The sequence below is a fragment of the Arachis stenosperma genome, chromosome 10 (assembly GCF_014773155.1).
Source record: "Arachis stenosperma cultivar V10309 chromosome 10, arast.V10309.gnm1.PFL2, whole genome shotgun sequence".
Lineage (NCBI taxonomy): Eukaryota > Viridiplantae > Streptophyta > Magnoliopsida > Fabales > Fabaceae > Arachis > Arachis stenosperma.
This window is the reverse complement of record NC_080386.1, coordinates 91,558,412-91,584,529: the sequence shown is the minus strand read 5'-3', so window position 1 is coordinate 91,584,529 and position 26,118 is coordinate 91,558,412. Positions and strand designations below refer to the sequence as shown.

At 39.5% G+C, this 26,118-nt stretch overlaps 1 protein-coding gene and 1 non-coding gene across 2 annotated transcripts in view; both read left to right on the top strand.

The window, feature by feature from the left end:
- Positions 1-22,474, top strand: part of LOC130957341 (uncharacterized) — a 59,403-nt gene extending 36,929 nt beyond the window's left edge. Inside the window, exon 4 of the mRNA XM_057884207.1 lies at positions 22,461-22,474. Within this exon, the coding sequence (XP_057740190.1) occupies positions 22,461-22,474 (14 nt within the window). The remainder of the gene's footprint in view (positions 1-22,460) is intronic.
- Positions 18,562-18,669, top strand: LOC130958546 (small nucleolar RNA R71). Its single transcript, XR_009077660.1, has one exon. It is a non-coding gene; the product is annotated as a small nucleolar RNA R71 (small nucleolar RNA).
- Positions 22,475-26,118: the final 3,644 nt, after the last annotated feature.

Sequence of the window (26,118 nt, the reverse complement as noted above, 5' to 3'; positions counted from 1 at the left end):
TGGCAACGCCAACTTCTCTTCCAAGACTGCCTGGCGTTGCCTCCAACAACGCAGCCTTTCACCAAGTTGGCAACGCCAACTTCTCTTCCAAGGCTGCCTGGCGTTGCCCCCAACAACGCAGCCTTTCACCAAGTTGGCAACGCCAACTTCTCTTCCAAGGCTGCCTGGCGTTGCCCCCAACAACGCAGCCTTCCACCAAGTTGGCAACGCCAACATGTACTTCTCTTCTCCTTGCCCAGCTTGCCTCATTCTTGCTTCCATGCTTTCTTGTTTCATCACCTATCATCATCAAAGTAAATAGCTTCAAAGTCTTACCAATTCATGCAATAAATTTCATGAGATTCATTCATACTCATTCATGTATGTATTCCTTAAATCATTTGCATGAATTTGGCTAGAATCAACATGTTCCTTGGTATTCTTATGCATGAAGACAAAACTCATAAAAGGACTTGTTTATTTAGAGAAATTGAGCGAAATTAAGCTAAAACCAACTAAACTAACTAGCTAATATAACCAATATGCAATTGCATCACAACACCAAACTTAAAGTGTTGCTTGTCCTCAAGCAAAATATAAGGGACTTTGTCACAAGGATCTAAGATGTAAGACTTGAATGTTTGACCAGAGAAGAATTTTTTCATTGAACATGTCATCCTCATTTGTGTGGTCCTTGATTTATTGCAAATGAACATGGCTATTCAATTTTTCAATTAAAATGCTTGCTTCAATACTAAATTGGTTAACTTCACTAAACTTCTTTTTCTATACTGTAGCATATGATCCTTGAACCATTTTTTTTTTGCTTCTTTTTTTTTCTTTCTTCTTTTCTTTTCTTCAATTGAGCTCGAAATCTTGTCTTAAGGCGGCTCTTTAGCATAAGCTTTCAATCAACAATCCCAAACCAGTTGGTTCAAGTTGTTAAGTGTTGAGACACTCTTAAAGATTTACTAACTCAAGCCTCTCTCCTTAACACATTCAATCACAGGCATATAACATTGAAATTTTTGTTTGGATAGTGGTGTCCAGCACCTCTTTGGGTTGCTAAATGTTCTGTTATAGAGCTACTCTTGATTGTGAGTTTTCAATCGATAATCCCGAGTTAGTTAACTCAAGTTATCGGGTGATGAAGCACCCCTCGGATTTACTAGCCCAAGTATGTCTCCTAACATCAATCACCACAGACACATATCCAAACTTTGTCATTGATGCCTAGCCTTTCATTCTTTGTCTTCTGTTTTCTTTATTGTCAAGGTTATTTGTGCTATTACTGATAAAGTCTTTGTGATCTTTAACCGAACTAGTCTTGTATAGGCAAGCATTCTTTTGAGCTCATTGAGCCTTGACTCTTTCACAATAAATGCATGTATGCCAGCACTTTTCTCATGGGACAACATGATTCTTTTTAAACTAGGATTCTCTCTGTTCTTGCTAAAACTACATCTTTTATTCCATTGACAAGTAAAAGTACTTAAGACAAACAACCATTCCAAATCCGTGAGTGGTGATGCATGGAATGGGCAACATAAAAGATAATGCTTCAAAAGAAAATGCATCCTAGAAGGTATACCATATTTCAGACATACATCTTCTTTATTTAATAAAACATAAAGAAAAACAAAGGAACTTCACCACCTTTAGTCTTCATGTCCCTTTTTCTTTGCTTGATTCTCCTTGCTTTCCTTTGCCCTTTGGGTCTTCTTTTTTTTCTTCCTCAACTCTCCTTGCTGTTTTGTTGTTGAATCCCCCTTTGAATCTTCTTTCTTTTTCCTTCTTAGCTCTCCTTGTTGCTTTGTTGTTGAATCCCCCTCTTCTCTTTGCCAAATTCCTGAGCTTATCATTGTCTCCTTTAGCCTCTGTTGATTAAACCTCACCCTTGCAAGTTCCTGCTCTTCAAATATCTTGCGAGCTTCATTAAAGGTTTTAATTTGTGGGTTGAGCAATGGGGGTGTGGAACAGAGGTAACTGAGCTTTTCTTGGGTGCATATATCATAGTCAAGTCTATCTTTATGCCTGGCTTCCCTGAACATTCTGCTTTCATTGAAATCTTTGTGAAATGTATCATGTCTAGCATCCAACCTATGGAGAAGCTCCCTTTGCTGAGCTTGCTCTTTCCTTAGTTGAGCTTGTTCTTGTATTACTTTCTCCATGGCTTTTCCATATTCAACAGTTGAATTGTTGATGGCTTCATGCATCTTGGCATATTGTTCTTGTTGTATTTCCATCATGTGTGCTTGGTATTCATTTTGTTGGTTCATCCATTGAACTTGAACCCCTCTTTGTTGATCCATCAATTGCCAAAGGTCCCTTTGTTGTTGAGCTTGTTCCTCTTGGCTTCTTTGAATTTGTGAATATTGCCCAGAAATTCCTTCTAAAGCGGCTTGGAGTTGATCCATGTTCAAGGTATGAGGTTCTTCCATTTCTTGAGGCTCCTCCTCTTGTCTTGCTTCTTTCCTTTTCTTCCTTCTTGCTAAAGGTTGCCTTTCCAATTGGGTTGTGGTGATGAATTCCAACCTTTCTCGGGTAAGAGGTTTTCCAACAGAGACCACATCAGTTTCTCCAAATTCTTCCAGAGGCACTCCAGCTTCTTCACATAAGCGCAGAATAGTACTGGGATATCCTAGCCAGCTGTCCTGTTTGACTTTTTGAGCTATGTCAATGATGTTCTTGGCTATAATGTCTCCAACATTGATTTCCCCTCCTTTCATTATACAATGGATCATTATTGCTCTATTCACTGTTACCTCAGAATTATTTGAAGTGGACATCAATGATCTCCTCACTATGTCATGCCATCCTTTTGCTTGAGGTATGAGATCACCTCTCCGAAGTTTGAGTGGTTGTCCATGTGAATCCAACACCCAATCCGTGCCTACTCTGCATAAGTCACTTACCACATCCATATATCTTGGTTCATTTTCAACCCTTTCTTCATAGCTAGCTCGTTTGAACTATTTTGCCTTGACCTTTAGCACCCTGTTGATGGTGTCCGGGCTAAAATCAACAGTCACACCTCTTACATAACTCATGTATGGTTCTTCATCATCATATTCTCTTATCACATTAGTGTAAAACTCATGGATGAGAAGCATGCTCACTTCTTGAGATTGGTCACAGAGAAGCTCCCATCCCCTTTTCCTGATTATTTTTTGTATCTCAGGGTATTCATCTTTCCTTAGCTTGAAAGGTAACTCCGGAACAACATCCTTGCTTGACATCCAACTAAAGATGCGCTCATTGTGTTTGGATTTGAATCTTCTTTGATCAAAGGTGTTTTGTCCTTCATCTTCTCTCCTATCCCTTGATGATGAGGCCATTGAGATTCACTTGCAAGGGTTGAATCTCTCCAACACCAAACTTAGGTGAATGCTTGTCCTCAAGCATAAAGAAAGTGGTTGTGAATGGGATAGATATATGACAACAAGGTGACTTAGACAAGCTAGAAAATGATGATGAGGGGGGGTGGAGTGTTTCGGTTATGTGGAGAAATGTGGTGCTTCATGAGTTTTGTTGGGTAAAGATTAGGCCTAAGGTGAGAATATGGGAAACATGGAATGAGTTGGAGGTGGAGTGTGACTTCGGGTGATGAAATGGGGTTATGGGGGTAGAAGGATGAGTGAGGAAAAGTGAAGTTTGATGAATATGGTTGAAGTATTTAAAGTGAAATTTGGTGGGGATGCATGGTTCTAGTGGTTTCCGTGGTGAGATGCTCGGTCATAGCATGGGGAGCATACTTCCTTGTGCCCAATGCATGTTGAGTTGTTTTTCCCCATGCACAAAGTTCAAGACTCATGTGACTCCAATGCATCCGTGATCTCACTTCCAAGATTCCCCATCACTTCTTTCTTTCTTTCCTGCAACAAAATTCCAAAAGCTTGAGATTCTTAAAGTGACATTACTAGCTAACAACTTATGATGATATTCCTATGCAAAATTGACTAAGCAAAAATTAAGATTTATGAATTGATTCCCTGATCTATTTTTTTTTAGCATTATTAATGTAAGTAAAGACACCAAACTTAGTTTGTGACTAAGTGTTCTATGGAATTAATTCCAAAGTTATGTGCTATTTCAACGTTTTTTTTTATATATATAACTAAAATAGATGACTGTACTTTCATAGTCTAGCATTTTCGTGTATGTATGGACACCAAACTTTGTTTGTGGCTAAGTGTTGTAGAATACACTTTTGCCATTACTTCAAGATTGGCCACACCAAACTTAGTGCCTTGCATACACCATATACTAGTCTACTTAATCATTATTGATTACTAAAGTATGAAAATAAAAGACTCCCTGTGCATGGGTTGCCTCCCATGAAGCGCTTGTTTATTGTCCTTAGCTTGACAATGCAACTTCCTTGCTTATGTTAGCATTTTCACACTTTCTTCCTTGCTCCAGGGGCCACCAAAATAGTGCTTCACCCTGTGTCCATTAGCTGTGAAAGTTTGTTTAGAGGCTTCATCAAGTAATTCGACATAGCCATGAGGTGATACTTTGATGATGGTGTATGGCCCAGTCCATCTAGACCTCAGCTTCCCAGGAAAGATCTTCAATCTTGAATTGAATAACAACACCCTTTGGCCTGGTTCGAATGTTCTTTGAGAGATCCTCTTATCATGCCATCTCTTTGCTCTTTCTTTGTATATTTTGGCATTTTCATATGCCTCCAATCTGAACTCCTCAAGTTCATTGAGTTGTAGCAACCTCTTCTCTCCTGCTGCTTGAGCATCTAGATTCAGAAGTTTGGTGGCCCAAAAGGCCTTATGTTCAAGCTCCACAGGGAGGTGGCATGCCTTTCCATACACCAGCTGAAATGGAGATTTTCCTATGGGTGTCTTGAAGGCTGTCCTATATGCCCAAAGTGCATCATCCAGCTTCCTAACCCAATCCTTTCTTGTTGTTCCCACAGTTTTCTCCAAAATCCTTTTTAGCTCTCTGTTGGCAAGTTCAGCTTGCCCATTGGTTTGTGGGTGATATGGGGTAGCTACTTTGTGAGTAACACCATATTTGTGGAGTAAAGAGTTTAGTTGCTTGTTGCAGAAGTGGCTTCCTCCATCACTTATGAGTCCTTTGGGCACTCCAAATCTAGTGAAGATGTTCTTCTTGAGGAATTGCAAGACCACGTTGGTGTCACATGTGGTGGTGGCTATTGCTTCTACCCATTTGGAGACATACTCTACTGCTACCAAAATGTATTTGAATGTGTAAGACGGAGGAAAAGGTCCCATGAAGTCTATTCCCCACAGATCAAAGAGTTCCACTTCCAAAATGAACTTTTGAGGCATCTCATTTTTCTTTGACAGACCCCCTGTTCTTTGACATTCATTGCATTGGCTCACAAACTCCCTAGCATCCTTGAAGATTGAAGGCCAGTAGAAACCACTTTGAAGGACCTTTGCAGCTGTTCTTTCCGCTCCAAAATGACCACCATAGCTAGAGTTGTGACAATGCCATAGTATGTCCTTCATTTCTCCTTCTGACACACATCTTCTTATCATTCCATCTGGGCATCTTTTAAACAAGAATGGTTCATCCCAGAAGAAGAACTTAGCCTCATGTAGCAGCTTCTTGACTTGTTGTTTTGTGTACTCTTGTGGAATGATTCTCACCGCCTTGTAGTTGGCCATATCTGCAAACCAAGGGACATGTTGGATTTGCAAGAGATGTTCATCTGGAAATTCTTCATTTATTGATGGAAGGTTGTCTTGACATGCATCTTGTGGTACCCTTGATAAGTGATCAGCAACTTGATTTTCATTGCCCTTTCTATCTTTTATCTCAATGTCAAACTCTTGTAGGAGTAGCACCCATCTGATTAGCCTTGGTTTGGCATCCTGTTTTGACATAAGATACTTAAGGGCAGCATGGTCAGTATACACTAAGACTTTAGATCCAATCAAATATTGTCTAAACTTATCAAAAGCATATACCACAGCTAGTAGCTCTTTCTCTGTTGTGGTGTAGTTTTTTTGAGCTTCATTCAATACCTTACTTGCATAGTAGATAACATGAAGCTTCTTTTCCTTCCTCTGCCCCAACACAGTACCAATTGCAAGGTTACTTGCATCACACATGAGTTCAAAAGGTAGTCCCCAACATGGGGGTGTGATGATTGGTGCTGTGGTGAGCTTAGTCTTTAGAGTTTCAAAAGCATGTTTGCATTCATCATCAAAGATAAAAGGATTGTCTGCCACCAGCAAATTGCTTAGTGGCTTTGCTATTTTGGAAAAATCTTTGATGAATCTCCTATAGAATCCAGCATGCCCTAAGAAACTTCTAACGGCTTTCACACTAGTTGGCAAAGGAAGTTTTTCTATAATTTCTACTTTTGCCTTGTCAACTTCTATACCCTTTCTTGAAATTTTATGACCAAGAACAATGCCTTCGGGTACCATGAAATGGCATTTCTCCCAATTCAAAACTAAATTGGTTTCTTGGCACCTTTTCAAGACTAAGGTAAGATGGTGCAAGCAAGTATTGAAGGAATCACCAAAAACAGAGAAATCATCCATAAAGACTTCAATAAATTTTTCTACCATGTCTGAGAAGATTGATAGCATGCACCTTTGAAAGGTAGCTGGAGCATTACACAGTCCAAATGGCATTCTCCTGTATGCAAAGACTCCAAAGGGACAAGTAAAGGAAGTCTTCTCTTGATCCATGGGGTCAACCACTATCTGGTTATACCCAGAATATCCATCAAGAAAACAATAATAGGCATGGCCAGCCAACCTTTCAAGCATCTGATCAATGAAAGGGAGAGGAAAGTGATCTTTTCGTGTGGCATCATTCAGCCTTCTATAGTCTATGCACATTCTCCACCCTGTCACTGTTCGTGTTGGAATAAGCTCATTCTTCTCATTAACAATAACAGTCATCCCCCCTTTCTTAGGTACTACTTGCACTGGACTGACCCATGGGCTGTCAGATATAGGGTAGATGATCCCAGCTTTACACAACTTCAAGACTTCCTTTTGAACAACCTCCTTCATTGTGGGATTCAATCTTCTTTGAGGTTGCACCACTGGTTTGGAATTCTCCTCTAGAAGTATCTTGTGCATGCATATGGCAGGGCTTATGCCTTTCAAGTCATCAATGGTCCATCCCAACGCCTCTTTGTAAGTTTTCAACACTACAAGGAGCTTTTATTCTTCCTCTGCATTCAATGTGGAATTGATGATCACTGGGAAGCTATCCTTCTCACCAAGGAATGCATATTTAAGATGAGGGGGTAGTGGTTTCAACTCTTGTTGTGGTGCCTCTTCTTTCGTAGCTTCACTTGGTTCCTTTGATGCTTCCAATTTGTTCCCTTCTTGTCCCTTGATGTCATGGACTTCCTCTTGTTTCATTTGATGGTTTGTGTCAAGCACTTCTTCAACCAAAGAATCTACTACATCAATCCTCATGCAATTTTCTTTCTCAACAGGGTGTTGCATTGCTTTGAAGACATTTATGGTCATTTGCTCATCATGCACTCTGAAAATCATCTCTCCCTTTTCCACATCAATGATTGTTCTAGCTGTAGCCAAAAAGGGTCTACCAAGAATAACTGAATTGTTTCCCTCTTCATCCATGTCTAGGACCACAAAATCAGCTGGGAATATGAAGTTTTCCACCTTCACCAAGAGGTTTTCAACTACTCCATTTGGTATTTTGATGGATCTGTCAGCAAGTTGGAGTGACATTCTTGTGGGTTTAAGCTCTTCAATCATCATTTTCTTCATCATGGTAAGAGGCATTAGGTTAATGCTTGCTCCAAGGTCACAAAGTGATTTGTCAACGGCCATGCTCCCAATCGTGCAGGGTATGAGGAAGCTGCCAGGGTCTTTGAGTTTTGGAGGTAGCCCCTTTTGAATGATGGCACTACACTCTTGATTGAGAATCACCGTTTCTTTTTCTTGCCAACTTCTCTTCTTGGTAATCAATTCCTTAAGAAACTTTGCATATAATGGCATCTGTTCCAGAGCTTCTGCCAATGGGATGTTGATTTCAAGTTTCTTGAAGATTTCTAAGAACCTTGGGAATTGTTGGTCCTTTGCTCCTTTGTGTATCCTAGTTGGGTACGGCAGCTTGGGTACATAGGCTTTTACTCCTTCATTTTTGTTTTCTTGTTGTGGAGTCGCATTCTCCTTGCTATCATGGTTGCTTCCTTGACTGGGTGGTTTGCCTTGTGGCTTGACAACCTCTTTGCCTTTGTTAGATGTTGAAGCCTTTTCTTCATCTTGCCTTTCCACATGAATTTCCACTGTGTCTTGCTCTTTGGGTTTTATTGCTTCTTTATTCGAACTTTCACCAACTACCTTGCCACTCCTTAACTGCAGAGCTTTACATTCTTCTCTTGGGTTGGGTATTGTATCACTTGGGAGAACATTGGTTGGTCGCTCTGCTTGTTTGGCTAATTGTCCCACTTGTCTCTCAATATTCTTCATGGTGACCTCATGTTCCTTTTGTCCCTTGGCTAAGGCTTGAGTGGTTTGAGCGAGTGCTTGCAAGGTTGCTTCAAGACTTGCAATTCTGGTCTCATGATGGTCAATTGGGGATATGATGGGGGTTGATTGTTGTTGGTAGTTGTTGGGTGGATTAGTGTGGTAATTCTGTGTGTTGGATGTTGGTGCAGGGAAGTTGTTTTGGTGAGTTTGTGAGTTATTATGAGGTTGTTGATATGTGTTTTGTGTTTTTCTATATTGGTTAGTGTTGGTGGCATGGTGATTTTGGTTATTTGTGTTGCGGGTGTGGTTGTGGTTGTTGTTCTTTTGCCAATGGTTTTCACCCCACCTTAGATTGGGGTGATTTTTCCAAGAGGAGTTGTAGGTATCACCATGAAATTCATCCTGAGAATTTGAAGTATTTTGCATGTATTGAACTTGTTCTTGTGGCTGTTCAACAGTGGTCCCTTCACCTTGGCTCCATTCAAGTGATGGTTGATTTGTTGTGTTCACTGATGCTAGCTGAAAACCATCCATTCTCTTTGTTATCATCTCCATTTGTTGTTGGATTTGTTGGTGCATTAACTTATTTTGTGCCAAGATAGCATCAACACCTTCAAGCTCCATTACACCTTTCTTTGGGGCCGGGTTATGTTGCCTCTCTGATGAGTAATAATACTGATTGTTTGCCACAATCTCAATGAGGTCTTGAGCCTCCTCAGCAGTTTTCATCATGTTGAGTGATCCCCCTGATGAGTAGTCTAGTCCCTTCCTTGCTTCTAAGCTTAAGCCTTCATAGAAGTTTTGGAGTTTGACCCAATCACTAAACATATCAGGTGGACATCTTCTCATTAGTGCCTTATATCTTTCCCAGGCTTCATATAATGACTCCCCTTCCATTTGCCTGAAAGTTTGAACCTCTGTCTTCAACTTGATGATTCTTTGAGGTGGGTAGAACTTTGCTAGAAATATGCCCATCAAGTCATTCCAATTGTCGAGGCTTTCCTTGGGGAATGACTCTAGCCATTGAGTGGCCTTGTCCCTCAAAGAGAATGGGAATAGCAACAATTTGTAGACATCTGGATGCACTCCATTTGTCTTCACTGTGTTGCATATCCTCAGAAAAACAGACAAATGTTGATTTGGGTCTTCAAGAGGTCCCCCTCTATAGGAGCAGTTGTTTTGTACCAACGTGATGAGTTGGGGTTTTAACTCAAAATTATTGGCCTGAACTGGAGGAGTGGCAATACTGCTCCCACAATGTCTTGGATCAGGGATGGTATAAGAAGATAGCACCCTTCTAGGTGGTCCATCATTGTTGTTGACCCCTCCAGGATTGTGCATCTCATCCTCCATGACTTGATCTTCTCCCTCTGACTCCTCTTCACCAACTATTCCCTTTCCTCTTTCTGCTCTTCTTCTCCTTCGGAGGGTTCTCTCGTCCTCAGTATTAAGTCTATTAGCTCCTGACATACACAAACAAAACCAAAATCACAAGTGAAATACTCTAGAACTAGAGTGGAATTGGAGTTAGTGAAACAAAGTATCAAACAGTTAGTGGGCTTAACAAAAATACTAAAAAAAATGCTTAATCTAAACCACCTTTCACTTAATCATTGTCAATCTTTTCCAATCCCCGGCAACGGCGCCAAAAACTTGATACGTAAAAATTATATTTCACGTACAACCGGCAAGTATACCGGATCGTATCAAGTAGTAAAACTCACTAAGAGTGAGGTCGATCCCACGAGGATTGGTAGATTAAGCAACTTTAGTTAAATGGTAGATTTAGTCAAGCAAACATAGTTTTGATTTCATGAGCATTTTGATTTTTGGACATAATTACAAGAATTTAAATGGCAAAGAATGTAAAGAACTAGAAGAGAGAAAAGTGAAAGTAAATAACGGAAACTTAAATTGCAAGAAACTTAAATGACATCAAAAGTAAATTGCAGAAAAATAGAGTGCTGAATTCTAAAGAGCAAAAGAGTAAGTAGCAAGAAATAAAGAAGCAGAATGTAAATGACAAGAATAATAAATTGCAAGAGTGTAGAAGGGAATTGGGCAATGGGTATTCAAGCACTAAGAGCAAAAGAAATGAGAATTAATGATAGAGAGAATCATTAAGGATCAGAGATGCTAGTTTTCATGAATTGATGTTAGTCAAATCCTTCTCAATCATGGGTATAGATCCATGGCAAGTGGGTAATTGAATCCCAATCTCTTGGTGATTCAATTTCTCTCAACATAACCAATTGCCACTCTCGTGATCTAATTGTTCATGAGAAAAGTTGAAGCTCAAATCTAATCCAGCCACACAAATCCCATAATCTCAACCAAGGAGAGTTACATCTCACATACTAACCAAGGTGTATTGATTAAAGAAATCATGAAAGGATGAACTCTAAACTGAATTATGTGGCTCATTCCTCAAATTCACCACATAATTCATATAGATTAACCCCTCTCTCGATGGTGGTTGAATCTTTGAAGAACAAGAGTTCCCTCTTTAGATCAACCACTAGAATTGAGGAGGAAAAGATGAGTTCACCAATGCATTCCAACCAGCAGAGCTCTTCCCCCTAATGAAAGTGGGGTTTAGTGAGTCATAGCTCCAATTTCAACAACAATTGCCATAAACCAAAATTTAACTAAGATGCAAAGAAAGATGAAGAAGAATAAGGAAAATGCTTAAAGCTTAAGAAATGAAGAAGAGAAGTTCCAAGAAGAAACAAAATAGCTCTCCGGGTATCCTCCCGGAAGTGCTAAAAGAGTTCTCAAAGTAAAAGCTAAAAGTATAAAAATTCTAAGTGTCGAAAGTCCTTCTCAAGTACAAACTCAATCTCTATTTATATTAGTCCTAAAATTCCTTCAAAGATCTTCAATTGGTCTAGCAATGTGGGCTTTCTCTTTGTTGAATTTCTGGTTCAATTGATGAAGTTTCTGGCCTTTGTGAGGAATAGAGGAAGTGAGCAAGTTGGCTACAATTCTGGCCCATTGAGGGGCGTTATTGGCAACAACTCTAGGCTTAATGCACGTTGGCAACGTGCTTGGCATTTTCCTGGAAGTGAAGTTTGAGACTTGGGCGTTGCTGGCCCAAGTTATTGCCAACAACTTGCTTTTCTTCTTCTTGACTCTTCTTTCATGTCTAATGTTGCCCAGAATTTGAGTGTCAATCCTCTGCTTCAATATGAACTATTATACATCATTGGAAAGCTCTTGATGTCTTCTTTCCAATGCCACTGGAATCACCTCATTTGGACTTTCCTAGCTCAAGTTATGCTTCCTCAAAGAAGGTAAGGTCAAGCTGCCAAGTTGTTGCCAAAAACGCACCCATTTTGCCAAGTTGGCAACGTGCCCGTGCCTAGCCTCCCAAAGCAGGGAAATGAGGTTGGCGTTGTTGCCAAAAACGCACCCTTGCTAGCACGTTGGCAACGTGCTCGTGCCCCCCTCCAGGGCTCATCTCTAGCCTTCTTGAATTTCAACTTCATATTCTTGTTTTTAGGGCCTAAAGATGACTCTGGTTTGGCTTCAATTTTGTGCTCCACCATAGACTATTATATATGGTTGGAAAGCTCTGAATGTTAGCTTTCCAACGCAACTGGAAGCATTCAATTTGGATCTCTGTAGCTCAGGATATCTTCCATTGAAGAAGGTAAGGTCAGGCTGCCTTGTTGGAGTTGTTGTGGATAACGCCCCTATATTCCAAGTTGGCAACGTGCTACCTCCATTCTTCACCATCCAAAGCTTCCTGGCGTTGTTGCCAAACACGCCAATGTTTTCTTGAGTTGGCAACGTGCCCGATGCTTCTTCAAGGCTCTAAACATTGCTTCCCAAGTTGCCATTGAACACGCCTATAGAAGCTGGCGTTGGCAACGTGGTTGGCAGCTCTTCCTGGCGTTGGCAACGTGGTTGGCAAGGCTTCCTGGCGTTGGCAACGTGGTTGGCACCAAGACTTGGCGTTGGCAACTTGATTGGCACCAAGACTTGGTGCCTAGCCAAGCAACCATTCCTGGCGTTGGCAACGTGGTTGGCGCCCAAGATTGGCGTTGGCAACGCCCTCGTGTGCCATACTCCTAGCTTGCATGCGTTGCCAAGGAACACGCCCATGGTTCCTAGCTCAACAACATGCTCGAGCTCCCCATTTGATGCCAAAGTTGCTTGCTACGTTGCCAAGGAACACGCCTTCATAACTTGGCGTTGGCAACGTGCATCTCCTTTTCCTGGGCCAAGCTTTCCTCTCAGCGTTGTTAGCCTGCGTTGTCTTGAATAACGCCTCTTCATTCCCACGTTGGCAACGCCCTCGAGCTCTCCTTGGCTCAGCTCTTTGCTTGCCTGGGCGTTGCCTTCAAACACGCACCCTTTTCTTCAAGTTGGCAACGCCAACTTCTCTTCTCCAGGGCTGCCTGGCGTTGCCTCTAACAACGCAGCCTTTCACCAAGTTGGCAACGCCAACTTCTCTTCCAAGACTGCCTGGCGTTGCCTCCAACAACGCAGCCTTTCACCAAGTTGGCAACGCCAACTTCTCTTCCAAGGCTGCCTGGCGTTGCCCCCAACAACGCAGCCTTTCACCAAGTTGGCAACGCCAACTTCTCTTCCAAGGCTGCCTGGCGTTGCCCCCAACAACGCAGCCTTCCACCAAGTTGGCAACGCCAACATGTACTTCTCTTCTCCTTGCCCAGCTTGCCTCATTCTTGCTTCCATGCTTTCTTGTTTCATCACCTATCATCATCAAAGTAAATAGCTTCAAAGTCTTACCAATTCATGCAATAAATTTCATGAGATTCATTCATACTCATTCATGTATGTATTCCTTAAATCATTTGCATGAATTTGGCTAGAATCAACATGTTCCTTGGTATTCTTATGCATGAAGACAAAACTCATAAAAGGACTTGTTTATTTAGAGAAATTGAGCGAAATTAAGCTAAAACCAACTAAACTAACTAGCTAATATAACCAATATGCAATTGCATCACAACACCAAACTTAAAGTGTTGCTTGTCCTCAAGCAAAATATAAGGGACTTTGTCACAAGGATCTAAGATGTAAGACTTGAATGTTTGACCAGAGAAGAATTTTTTCATTGAACATGTCATCCTCATTTGTGTGGTCCTTGATTTATTGCAAATGAACATGGCTATTCAATTTTTCAATTAAAATGCTTGCTTCAATACTAAATTGGTTAACTTCACTAAACTTCTTTTTCTATACTGTAGCATATGATCCTTGAACCATTTTTTTTTTGCTTCTTTTTTTTTCTTTCTTCTTTTCTTTTCTTCAATTGAGCTCGAAATCTTGTCTTAAGGCGGCTCTTTAGCATAAGCTTTCAATCAACAATCCCAAACCAGTTGGTTCAAGTTGTTAAGTGTTGAGACACTCTTAAAGATTTACTAACTCAAGCCTCTCTCCTTAACACATTCAATCACAGGCATATAACATTGAAATTTTTGTTTGGATAGTGGTGTCCAGCACCTCTTTGGGTTGCTAAATGTTCTGTTATAGAGCTACTCTTGATTGTGAGTTTTCAATCGATAATCCCGAGTTAGTTAACTCAAGTTATCGGGTGATGAAGCACCCCTCGGATTTACTAGCCCAAGTATGTCTCCTAACATCAATCACCACAGACACATATCCAAACTTTGTCATTGATGCCTAGCCTTTCATTCTTTGTCTTCTGTTTTCTTTATTGTCAAGGTTATTTGTGCTATTACTGATAAAGTCTTTGTGATCTTTAACCGAACTAGTCTTGTATAGGCAAGCATTCTTTTGAGCTCATTGAGCCTTGACTCTTTCACAATAAATGCATGTATGCCAGCACTTTTCTCATGGGACAACATGATTCTTTTTAAACTAGGATTCTCTCTGTTCTTGCTAAAACTACATCTTTTATTCCATTGACAAGTAAAAGTACTTAAGACAAACAACCATTCCAAATCCGTGAGTGGTGATGCATGGAATGGGCAACATAAAAGATAATGCTTCAAAAAGAAAATGCATCCTAGAAGGTATACCATATTTCAGACATACATCTTCTTTATTTAATAAAACATAAAGAAAAACAAAGGAACTTCACCACCTTTAGTCTTCATGTCCCTTTTTCTTTGCTTGATTCTCCTTGCTTTCCTTTGCCCTTTGGGTCTTCTTTTTTTTTTCTTCCTCAACTCTCCTTGCTGTTTTGTTGTTGAATCCCCCTTTGAATCTTCTTTCTTTTTCCTTCTTAGCTCTCCTTGTTGCTTTGTTGTTGAATCCCCCTCTTCTCTTTGCCAAATTCCTGAGCTTATCATTGTCTCCTTTAGCCTCTGTTGATTAAACCTCACCCTTGCAAGTTCCTGCTCTTCAAATATCTTGCGAGCTTCATTAAAGGTTTTAATTTGTGGGTTGAGCAATGGGGGTGTGGAACAGAGGTAACTGAGCTTTTCTTGGGTGCATATATCATAGTCAAGTCTATCTTTATGCCTGGCTTCCCTGAACATTCTGCTTTCATTGAAATCTTTGTGAAATGTATCATGTCTAGCATCCAACCTATGGAGAAGCTCCCTTTGCTGAGCTTGCTCTTTCCTTAGTTGAGCTTGTTCTTGTATTACTTTCTCCATGGCTTTTCCATATTCAACAGTTGAATTGTTGATGGCTTCATGCATCTTGGCATATTGTTCTTGTTGTATTTCCATCATGTGTGCTTGGTATTCATTTTGTTGGTTCATCCATTGAACTTGAACCCCTCTTTGTTGATCCATCAATTGCCAAAGGTCCCTTTGTTGTTGAGCTTGTTCCTCTTGGCTTCTTTGAATTTGTGAATATTGCCCAGAAATTCCTTCTAAAGCGGCTTGGAGTTGATCCATGTTCAAGGTATGAGGTTCTTCCATTTCTTGAGGCTCCTCCTCTTGTCTTGCTTCTTTCCTTTTCTTCCTTCTTGCTAAAGGTTGCCTTTCCAATTGGGTTGTGGTGATGAATTCCAACCTTTCTCGGGTAAGAGGTTTTCCAACAGAGACCACATCAGTTTCTCCAAATTCTTCCAGAGGCACTCCAGCTTCTTCACATAAGCGCAGAATAGTACTGGGATATCCTAGCCAGCTGTCCTGTTTGACTTTTTGAGCTATGTCAATGATGTTCTTGGCTATAATGTCTCCAACATTGATTTCCCCTCCTTTCATTATACAATGGATCATTATTGCTCTATTCACTGTTACCTCAGAATTATTTGAAGTGGACATCAATGATCTCCTCACTATGTCATGCCATCCTTTTGCTTGAGGTATGAGATCACCTCTCCGAAGTTTGAGTGGTTGTCCATGTGAATCCAACACCCAATCCGTGCCTACTCTGCATAAGTCACTTACCACATCCATATATCTTGGTTCATTTTCAACCCTTTCTTCATAGCTAGCTCGTTTGAACTATTTTGCCTTGACCTTTAGCACCCTGTTGATGGTGTCCGGGCTAAAATCAACAGTCACACCTCTTACATAACTCATGTATGGTTCTTCATCATCATATTCTCTTATCACATTAGTGTAAAACTCATGGATGAGAAGCATGCTCACTTCTTGAGATTGGTCACAGAGAAGCTCCCATCCCCTTTTCCTGATTATTTTTTGTATCTCAGGGTATTCATCTTTCCTTAGCTTGAAAGGTAACTCCGGAACAACATCCTTGCTTGACATCCAACTAAAGATGCGCTCATTGTGTTTGGATTTGAATCTTCTTTGATCAAAGGTGTTTTGTCCTTCATCTTCTCTCCTATCCCTTGATGATGAGGCCATTGAGATTCACTTGCAAGGGTTGAATCTCTAAACATTGCTTCCCAAGTTGCCATTGAACACGCCTATAGAAGCTGGCGTTGGCAACGTGGTTGGCAGCTCTTCCTGGCGTTGGCAACGTGGTTGGCAAGGCTTCCTGGCGTTGGTAACGTGGTTGGCACCAAGACTTGGCATTGGCAACTTGATTGGCACCAAGACTTGGTGCCTAGCCAAGCAACCATTCCTGGCGTTGGCAACGTGGTTGGCGCCCAAGATTGGCGTTGGCAACGCCCTCGTGTGCCATACTCCTAGCTTGCATGCGTTGCCAAGGAACACGCCCATGGTTCCTAGCTCAACAACGTGCTCGAGCTCCCCATTTGATGCCAAAGTTGCTTGCTACGTTGCCAAGGAACACGCCTTCATAACTTGGCGTTGGCAACGTGCATCTCCTTTTCCTGGGCCAAGCTTTCCTCTCAGCGTTGTTAGCCTGCGTTGTCTTGAATAACGCCTCTTCATTCCCACGTTGGCAACGCCCTCGAGCTCTCCTTGGCTCAGCTCTTTGCTTGCCTGGGCGTTGCCTTCAAACACGCACCCTTTTCTTCAAGTTGGCAACGCCAACTTCTCTTCTCCAGGGCTGCCTGGCGTTGCCTCTAACAACGCAGCCTTTCACCAAGTTGGCAACGCCAACTTCTCTTCCAAGACTGCCTGGCGTTGCCTCCAACAACGCAGCCTTTCACCAAGTTGGCAACGCCAACTTCTCTTCCAAGGCTGCCTGGCGTTGCCCCCAACAACGCAGCCTTTCACCAAGTTGGCAACGCCAACTTCTCTTCCAAGGCTGCCTGGCGTTGCCCCCAACAACGCAGCCTTCCACCAAGTTGGCAACGCCAACATGTACTTCTCTTCTCCTTGCCCAGCTTGCCTCATTCTTGCTTCCATGCTTTCTTGTTTCATCACCTATCATCATCAAAGGAAATAGCTTCAAAGTCTTACCAATTCATGCAATAAATTTCATGAGATTCATTCATACTCATTCATGTATGTATTCCTTAAATCATTTGCATGAATTTGGCTAGAATCAACATGTTCCTTGGTATTCTTATGCATGAAGACAAAACTCATAAAAGGACTTGTTTATTTAGAGAAATTGAGTGAAATTAAGCTAAAACCAACTAAACTAACTAGCTAATATAACCAATATGCAATTGCATCACAGACCCTAAGTCACACAGAGCCTTCTTGAAGGTCATGGTGCCTATGGTGCAAGGTATGGAAAACTTCCCAGGATGTTGTCTCTTTTGAGGTAGTTTCTGCCTAGACAAGTCATCCAGTTCTTTGGTGAGCAAAGAAGGTTCATCCTCCCAAGTCTCATTTCCAAATAACTTGTCATTTAGCTTCATGATTGCTCCAAGGTATTTAGCAACTTGCTCTTCAGTGACATACTCATCCTCTTCAGAAGAAGAATACTCATCAGAGCTCATGAAAGGCAGAAGTAAGTCCAATGGAATCTCTATGGTCTCATTTTGAGCCTCAGATTCCCATGCTTCCTCATTAGGGAACTCATTGGAGGCTAGTGCACGCCCATTGAGATCTTCCTCAGTGGCGTTCACTTCCTCTCCCTCCTCTCCAAATTCGGCCATGTTGATGGCCTTGCACTCTCCTTTTGGGTTTTCTTCTGTACTGCTTGGGAGAGTACTAGGAGGGAGTTCAGTAACTTTCTTGCTCAGCTGTCCCACTTGTGCCTCCAAATTCCTAATGGAGGATCTTGTTTCAGTCATGAAACTTTGAGTGGTTTTGATTAGATCAGAGACCATGGTTGCTAAGTCAGAGGGGTTCTGCTTAGAACTCTCTGTCTGTTGCTGAGAAGATGAAGGAAACGGCTTGCCATTGCTAAACCTGTTTCTTCCACCATTATTGTTGAAACCTTGTTGAGGTCTCTCTTGATTCTTCCATGAGAAATTTGGGTGATTTCTCCATGAAGAATTGTAGGTGTTTCCATAGGGTTCTCCTAGGTAATTCACCTCTTCCATTGAAGGGTTCTCAGGATCATAAGCTTCTTCTTCAGATGAAGCATCCTTAGTACTGCTTGGTGCATTTTGCATTCCAGACAGACTTTGAGAAATCAAATTGACTTGCTGAGTCAATATCTTGTTCTGAGCCAGAATGGCATTCAGAGTATCAATCTCAAGAACTCCTTTCTTCTGACTTGTCCCATTGTTCACAGGATTCCTTTCAGAAGTGTACATGAATTGGTTATTTGCAACCATTTCAATTAGTTCCTGAGCTTCTGTAGGCGTCTTCTTCAGGTGAAGAGATCCTCCAGCAGAGCTATCCAAAGACATCTTGGATAGTTCAGAGAGATCATCATAGAAAATACCTATGATGCTCCATTCAGAAAGCATGTCAGAAGGACATTTTCTGATTAATTGTTTGTATCTTTCCCAAGCTTCATAGAGGGATTCTCCTTCCTTCTGTCTGAAGGTTTGGACTTCCACTCTAAGCTTACTCAATTTTTGAGGTGGAAAGAACTTTGCCAAGAAGGCATTGACTAGCTTTTCCCATGAGTCCAGGCTTTCTTTAGGTTGTGAGTCCAACCATGTCCTAGCTCTGTCTCTTACAGCAAAAGGGAATAGCATAAGTCTGTAGACCTCAGGGTCTACCCCATTAGTCTTGACAGTGTCACAGATTTGCAAGAATTCAGCTAAGAACTGATGAGGATCTTCCAATGGAAGTCCATGGAACTTGCAATTCTGTTGCATTAGAGAAACTAATTGAAGCTTAAGCTCAAAGTTGTTTGCTCCAATGGCAGGGATAGAGATGCTTCTCCCATAGAAGTCGGGAGTAGGTGCAGTAAAGTCACCCAGCACCTTCCTTGCATTGTTGTTGTTTTCGGCTGCCATGTGTTCTTCTTCTTTGAAGAATTCGGTTAGGTCCTCTACAGAGAGTTGTGCCTTAGCTTCTCTTAGCTTTCGCTTCAAGGTCCTTTCAGGTTCAGGGTCAGCTTCAACAAGAATGCCTTTGTCTTTGTTCCTGCTCATATGAAAGAGAAGAGAACAAGAAAATATGGAATCCTCTATGTCACAGTATAGAGATTCCTTGAAGTGTCAGAGGAAAAGAAAAATAGAAGGAAGAGGTAGAAGAATTCGAACTTAATTAGATAGAGTTCGAATTGTGCATTGAGAAGGAGTGATACTCCATAAATAGAAGGATGTGGGAAGAGAGGAAGAAATTTTCGAAAATCAAGTGAAATATTTTGAAAACATTTTTAAAAAAAAATTAATTAATTTTCGAAAATCAAGAGTGAGAAAGAGATCAAGTAATTTTTGAAAAAGATTTTTGAAATTAGAAATCAAAAAGATATGATTTGAAAACTATTTTGAAAAAGATGTGATTAAAAAGATATGATTGAAAAGTTATGGTTTTAAAAAGATATGATTGAAAAGATATGATTTGAAAACAATTTTAAAAAGATTTGATTTTAAAAATTAATGACTTGCCTAACAAAAAAAGATATGATTCAAACATTAAACCTTTCTCAACAGAAAAGGCAACATACTTAAAATGTTCAATCAAATCATTAATTGTTAGTAAGTATCTTTGAAAAAGGAAAGAAATTGATTTTGAAAACATTTGATTGAAAAGATATGATTTGAAAAAGATTTGATTTTGAAAAACTTTGAAAACTTGAAAAAAATTGATTTTGAAAACAAAATCCTCCCCCTTGTGCCATCCTGGCGTTAAACGCCCAGAATGGTGCACATTCTGGCGTTTAACGCCCAATGCACTACCTTTTTGGGCGTTAAACGCCCAACCAAGTACCCTGACTGGCGTTTAAACGCTAGTCTGTCCTTCTTCACTGGGCGTTTTGAACGCCCAGCTTTTTCTGTGTAATTCCTCTGCTGCATGTTCTGAATCTTCAGTTCCCTGTACTATTGACTTGAAAATAGAACCAAGATCAATTAAACAATGCATGCAAGACACCAAACTTAAATTTAGACTCTAGACTCAAACAAGAAACATAAAATATTTTTGGTTTTTATGATTATAATTTTTTTTGTGCTTTTTCGAAAATTATATGAAAATAGAAAATAAAGGTTTCAGAATTCTCAATTTGGATTCCAAGAATCATTGCAATGTTAGTCTAAGACTCCGGTCCAGGAATTAGACATGGCTTCACAGCCAGCCAAGCTTTCAAAGAAAGCTTCGGTCCAAAACACTAGACATGGCCAATGGCCAGCCAAGCCTTAGCAGATCATTGCTCCAATAGCAAGATTGATAGAAATCAACAAGCTCTTGTGATGATAGGTTGAAACCTCGGTCCAATTAGATTAGACATGGCTTCTCAGCCAGCCAGACTTCAACAGATCATCATGAAACACTAGAATTTATTCTTAAGAACTCTGAAGAAAAATACCTAATCTAAGCAACAATATGAACCGTCAGTTGTCCATACTCAAAACAATCCCCGGCAACGGTACCAAAAACTTGGTGCACGAAATTGTGATCACTACACAACTTTGCACAACTAACCAGCAAGTGCACTGGGTCGTCCAAGTAATACCTTACGTGAGTAAGGGTCGATCCCACGGAGATTGTTGGTATGAAGCAAGCTATGGTCACCTTGTAAATCTTAGTCAGGCAGACTCAAATGGGTGTAGATGATGAATAAAACATAAAGATAAAGATAGAGATACTTATGTATATCATTGGTGAGAGCTTCAGATAAGCGTATGAAGATGCTGTCCCTTCCGTCTCTCTGCTTTCCTACTGTCTTCATCCAATCCTTCTTACTCCTTTCCATGGCAAGCTGTATGTAGGGTTTCACCGTTGTCAGTGGCTACCTCCCATCCTCTCATTGGAAATGTTCAACGCACCCTGTCACGGCACGGCTATCCATCTGTCGGTTCTCAATCAGGCCGGAATAGAATCCAGTGATTCTTTTGCGTCTGTCACTAACGCCCCGCCTTCAGGAGTTTGAAGCACGTCACAGTCATTCAATCATTGAATCCTACTCAGAATACCACAGACAAAGTTAGACCTTCCGGATTCTCTTGAATGCCGCCATCAGTTCTTGCCTATACCACGAAGACTCTGATCTCACGGAATGGCTGGCTCGTTTGTCAGGCGAGCACTCGGTTGTCAGGCGATCAACCATGCATCGTGTATCAGGAATCCAAGAGATATTCACCCAATCTAAGGTAGAACGGAGGTGGTTGTCAGTCACACGTTCATAGGTGAGAATGATGATGAGTGTCACGGATCATCACATTCATCAAGTTGAAGAACAAGTGATATCTTGGACAAAGAACAAGCGGAATTGAATAGAAGAACAATAGTAATTGCATTAATACTCGAGGTACAGCAGAGCTCCACACCTTAATCTATGGTGTGTAGAAACTCCACCGTTGAAAATACATAAGAACAAGGTCTAGGCATGGCCGTGAGGCCAGCCTCCCAAAGTGATCAAAAGATCTAAAGAACAAAGGATTCCAAAGATCCGAAGATGAAAATACAATAGTAAAAGGTCCTATTTATAGGGAACTAGTAGCTTAAGAGTTACAAAGATGAGTAAATGACATAAAAATCCACTTCCGGGCCCACTTGGTGTGTGCTTGGGCTGAGCATTGAAGCATTTTTCGTGTAGAGACTCTTCTTGGAGTTAAACGCCAGCTTTTATGCCAGTTTGGGCGTTTAACTCCCATTTAGGTGCCAGTTCCGGCGTTTAACGCTGGGAAATCTGAGGGTGACTTTGAACGCCAGTTTGGGCCATCAAATCTTGGGCAAAGTATGGACTATCATATATTGCTGGAAAGCCCAGGATGTCTACTTTCCAACGCCGTTAAGAGCGCGCCAATTGGGCTTCTGTAGCTCCAGAAAATCCACTTCGAGTGCAGGGAGGTCAGAATCCAACAGCATCTGCAGTCCTTTTCAGTCTCTGAATCAGATTTTTGCTCAAGTCCCTCAATTTCAGCCAGAAAATACCTGAAATCACAGAAAAATACACAAACTCATAGTAAAGTCCAGAAAAGTGAATTTTAACTAAAAACTAATAAAAATATACTAAAAACTAACTAGATCATACTAAAAACATACTAAAAACAATGCCAAAAAGCGTACAAATTATCCGCTCATCAGAAGCTTTCATAAAAGAAGTTATGTTATTTTGTGAGAAACATGAAGTTGAAGTTCCTGATATGAATGCAATGCATATTCCTGGAAGAGGCCGAACTCGCAAAATTGTTGACCAGAGCATCATTACCGTGTTAATTTATTTCTGGCTGTAATTGATACACAGTTGCAAGAGATTAATGGAAGATTCAATGATAATATGGTGGAATTGCTTACTTTAAGTTCAACTTTAGATCCCAGAGAAAATTATAAGCTCTTCAGTGTCAACAAAGTATGTGAATTCGTAGAACGGTTTTATCCAGGCGACTTCAGTGACCAAGAGAAATTTCACATTAGAATGCAAGCTCAACATTATGAACTTGATGTTCCTAATCATATTGAGTTAACTAACTTGTGCACAATTTCGGAGTTATGTCAAGGATTAACGAAGACAGGAAAGTCTTTAACATATCCTTTGATTGATCGTTTGATTCGCTTGGTATTAACTCTACCTGTTTCAACTGCTACAACTGAGAGATCTTTTTCAGCTATGAATATTGTGAAGAATAGACTCAGAAACAAAATGGAAGATGAATTTCTTGCTAATTGTCTTTTGATTTATATTGAGAAGAAGATTGCTGAAAGATTTGACACTGATTCTATTATCGATGAATTTTATGATATGAAGAATCGACGTGTACCACTTCGTTGGTAAAAAGTATACATATTTTTTTGTACTTTAAATATATTCTCTATTGGTATATTTTTGTAATGCATCTTACATTATAATTTATTTATATATATTTTTAATATTATATATGTTATTGGCCCCCCCATGATAACATTTCTGGATCCATCCCTGGAGGGAAAGGATATTGGAAGACCTACATTTTGAGCTCGATGAATGGAGTTTGTAAGAAATAGTTAGTGAGTTGAAGAAGTTAGGGTACAAAGGTTATGCTAAGATATGGTACTGTAAACCAGGCTGTCAATTAAACTCAGGTCTTAGAGAGTTGATGAGTAATGGAGATGCCATGAGAATGAGTAGGTTATTAGTGTTACAGACTGTTAAACATTGCTTGGTGTATATTGTTAATGGATGTAGGAAAGGTAATGGTGTTGACATATCTTCAAATGATAAGAATTATGTGCCAACTGAAACTGATTACAGTGGCAGCGGTTTAACAGAAGTAGAAGTTGAAGGTGAATCAGGGTCATCTAGTGAGGAAGATAGATTTAATGATAATGCTAATGATGGAGATCACGTGGACCATTTTTTTATATTGAATATGGAAATAATAGTGGAGCGTTAAATACTTTTGGAGGGTTTAATGGCCCGTTAAATCAAGATGACAATGGTCAAGCTGCTGGTAATGATGCTATTATTCATGATGCTGCTGTTGGTCAGGATTTTGAAGCTTATGAGAATCATTCTCACACAAAGCTTAGAAAGACGGGTACATTTGTGACATGGAGCAACTGCAGACAATATGGACATAATAGAAGGCATTGCCCCAACTTAATAGTGTCAGATATCAAACAAATTTGAAAATACTCGCTACTGAAAATGTGTTGTCATAGGTGACATAATCTAGTGGATGTGATATATTTTGGGGACCTATATACTGCTATTTTACTATTTTCTTTTTGAAATATTTTGTGTTTCATGTGTTTAGTGGAATACGTTGTCATAGTGTCATATAACCTAGTGGATGTGGTATATTTTAGAGATATATATATGCTGCTATTTTACTATTTTTTTTTGTCAAAATATTGTGTTTGATGTGTTTAGTGAAATAGGTTGTCATAGTGTCATATAACCTAGTGGATATGATATATTTTGGGGACATATATCCTGTTATTTTACTATTTTTTAATCTAGTGAATGTGATTTATTTTGTGAGAATACATGTTTAAACCTCGTGAAATTAATAAATAATTAGCCAATAAATTAATTATTATTCAAACAAAATAGAAAATTAAATTTTATATTTTAGAGGAGTAGAAATATTTAAAATACAGATTTTCACACTAATTTTAAAGGTTTTGGTCCAAAATCAGGCTAACAGGCTAAACCGGTTGAACCGAATCCATATTGGGCCCAAAACCCAACCATATAAGCCTTTTCTCCCCACTTGCGGCCACAAACATTTCTGATTTCATTGTGAAAGGGGGAGTCTACGGTGAGAAGAGAGAAGAGCAATAAAACCCTAACCCTTTACACCACAAGAAAAATCACTTTTAACGGACATTTATTTTGCTTTTAGCGGCAATAAAAATAGTCACTAATATATTTACCAGCAATTAGATATTAGCCGTCTTATACTTTGTCACTAAAAGATTTTAGCGGCAATTATAACATTTGCCAGTAAAGACTTTTTTAATGGCCGCAAAAAGTATATAATTTTTAGTGGTCATTTTCTTGGCAATTTATATGGCCACAAAAAATAATTATAAAATTAATGCTATTTATTTTTAGCGGCCATTACTATTGCCGCAAAAACCCATTTTACCGGTAATTTATACAGCCACTAAAAATAATTCTAAAATTGTAATGTTATTTACTTTTACCGGCCATTACTATTGCCGCTAAAATTTTAAGACTTTTTTTAGTTATATTATACTCATTTTCTTAGAATCAACTAACTATCTTTTTTTTAGAATCTCAATTATTGCCAACAATTATTATTGTTATGCATAATATAAATATACTGAAATTAATTACTACAAAATGAGATATTTTATTGAACTCAAAATATTGATACACAAATTTCTCTTAACAAGTAATAAATCATGTTACAAATCTAAATAACAAAAAATGCTACAAGGCTATAACTATGTTAAATCAATGTAGCAGTACAAGTGTTAGCACTGATCTAAAGTTGCACCTTTAAAGTAGCCTAGCTTTCATTTTTAGCAATTGATCTAAGAATTTAAAAGTAAATTAGAAATAAAAATCATGAATAATGAATATACTAAAGAATACAAAACTATAAACCTTTGGCTACTTTTCAAGGAATCGATAGCTTGGTAATGTTTTTCGCCTTGACACCAATGACACGCTTCTCCTAGCTTTGAAGTTGGTCTCTGCTCTTGCTTTAAAAAATTTGAAACCTATAGTCATGAGGGTTCCTTAATCTTTCTTTTAACCATAAAAAGCTCTAGAGCACTGCACATAAAGATGAATCCTGCCAAACAAATCAAAATTGCATATGAAGAAACTTTATTAGGTGTATCTGACAGATTTGAATGGTAAGTAATAATGAAATAAAATGATTTGTTTTAAAGTTTAGAAATGATTTGAAAACCTGCTTGTCGATAAACCTTGGAATGGTTTTATCCAGACCAAATGATTGTCATAAGTTTTCATTTTACAATAGAAAATTTTGTCACAGAATCCAACCAAGCCTATGCAGATATATTTTTATTCACAATAATAAAGAACAAATGATATATATAGGTCACAGATTTATAATGTTACAAGTGGTGGAACCAATGCTACATATTACTAATTTGGTGTGGGAATCTAGCAAGTACATTAAAGCCAAGAGAAATATTTTTAGGATATATGCAAACAAATGAAAACTGAGAGACTTACCACATTGTCATCAACCTTGAACCACTTGTTTTGTCTATTCTTCACATAGCTTACATAGTGACCAAAAAAGGCAGCATTCATGATATCCAAGTGAACAACTACACCATACAATCATGAAAGGAGCCAAGTCAAGAGTTTTAGAAAATTGGATATAGGCTTGTTAAGCTTCCTAAACTTTCCTGACTACAAGACAAATGTAACAAATTTAATGTACTCTGTGCATATAGATAGCACAAATGAAGGTAGT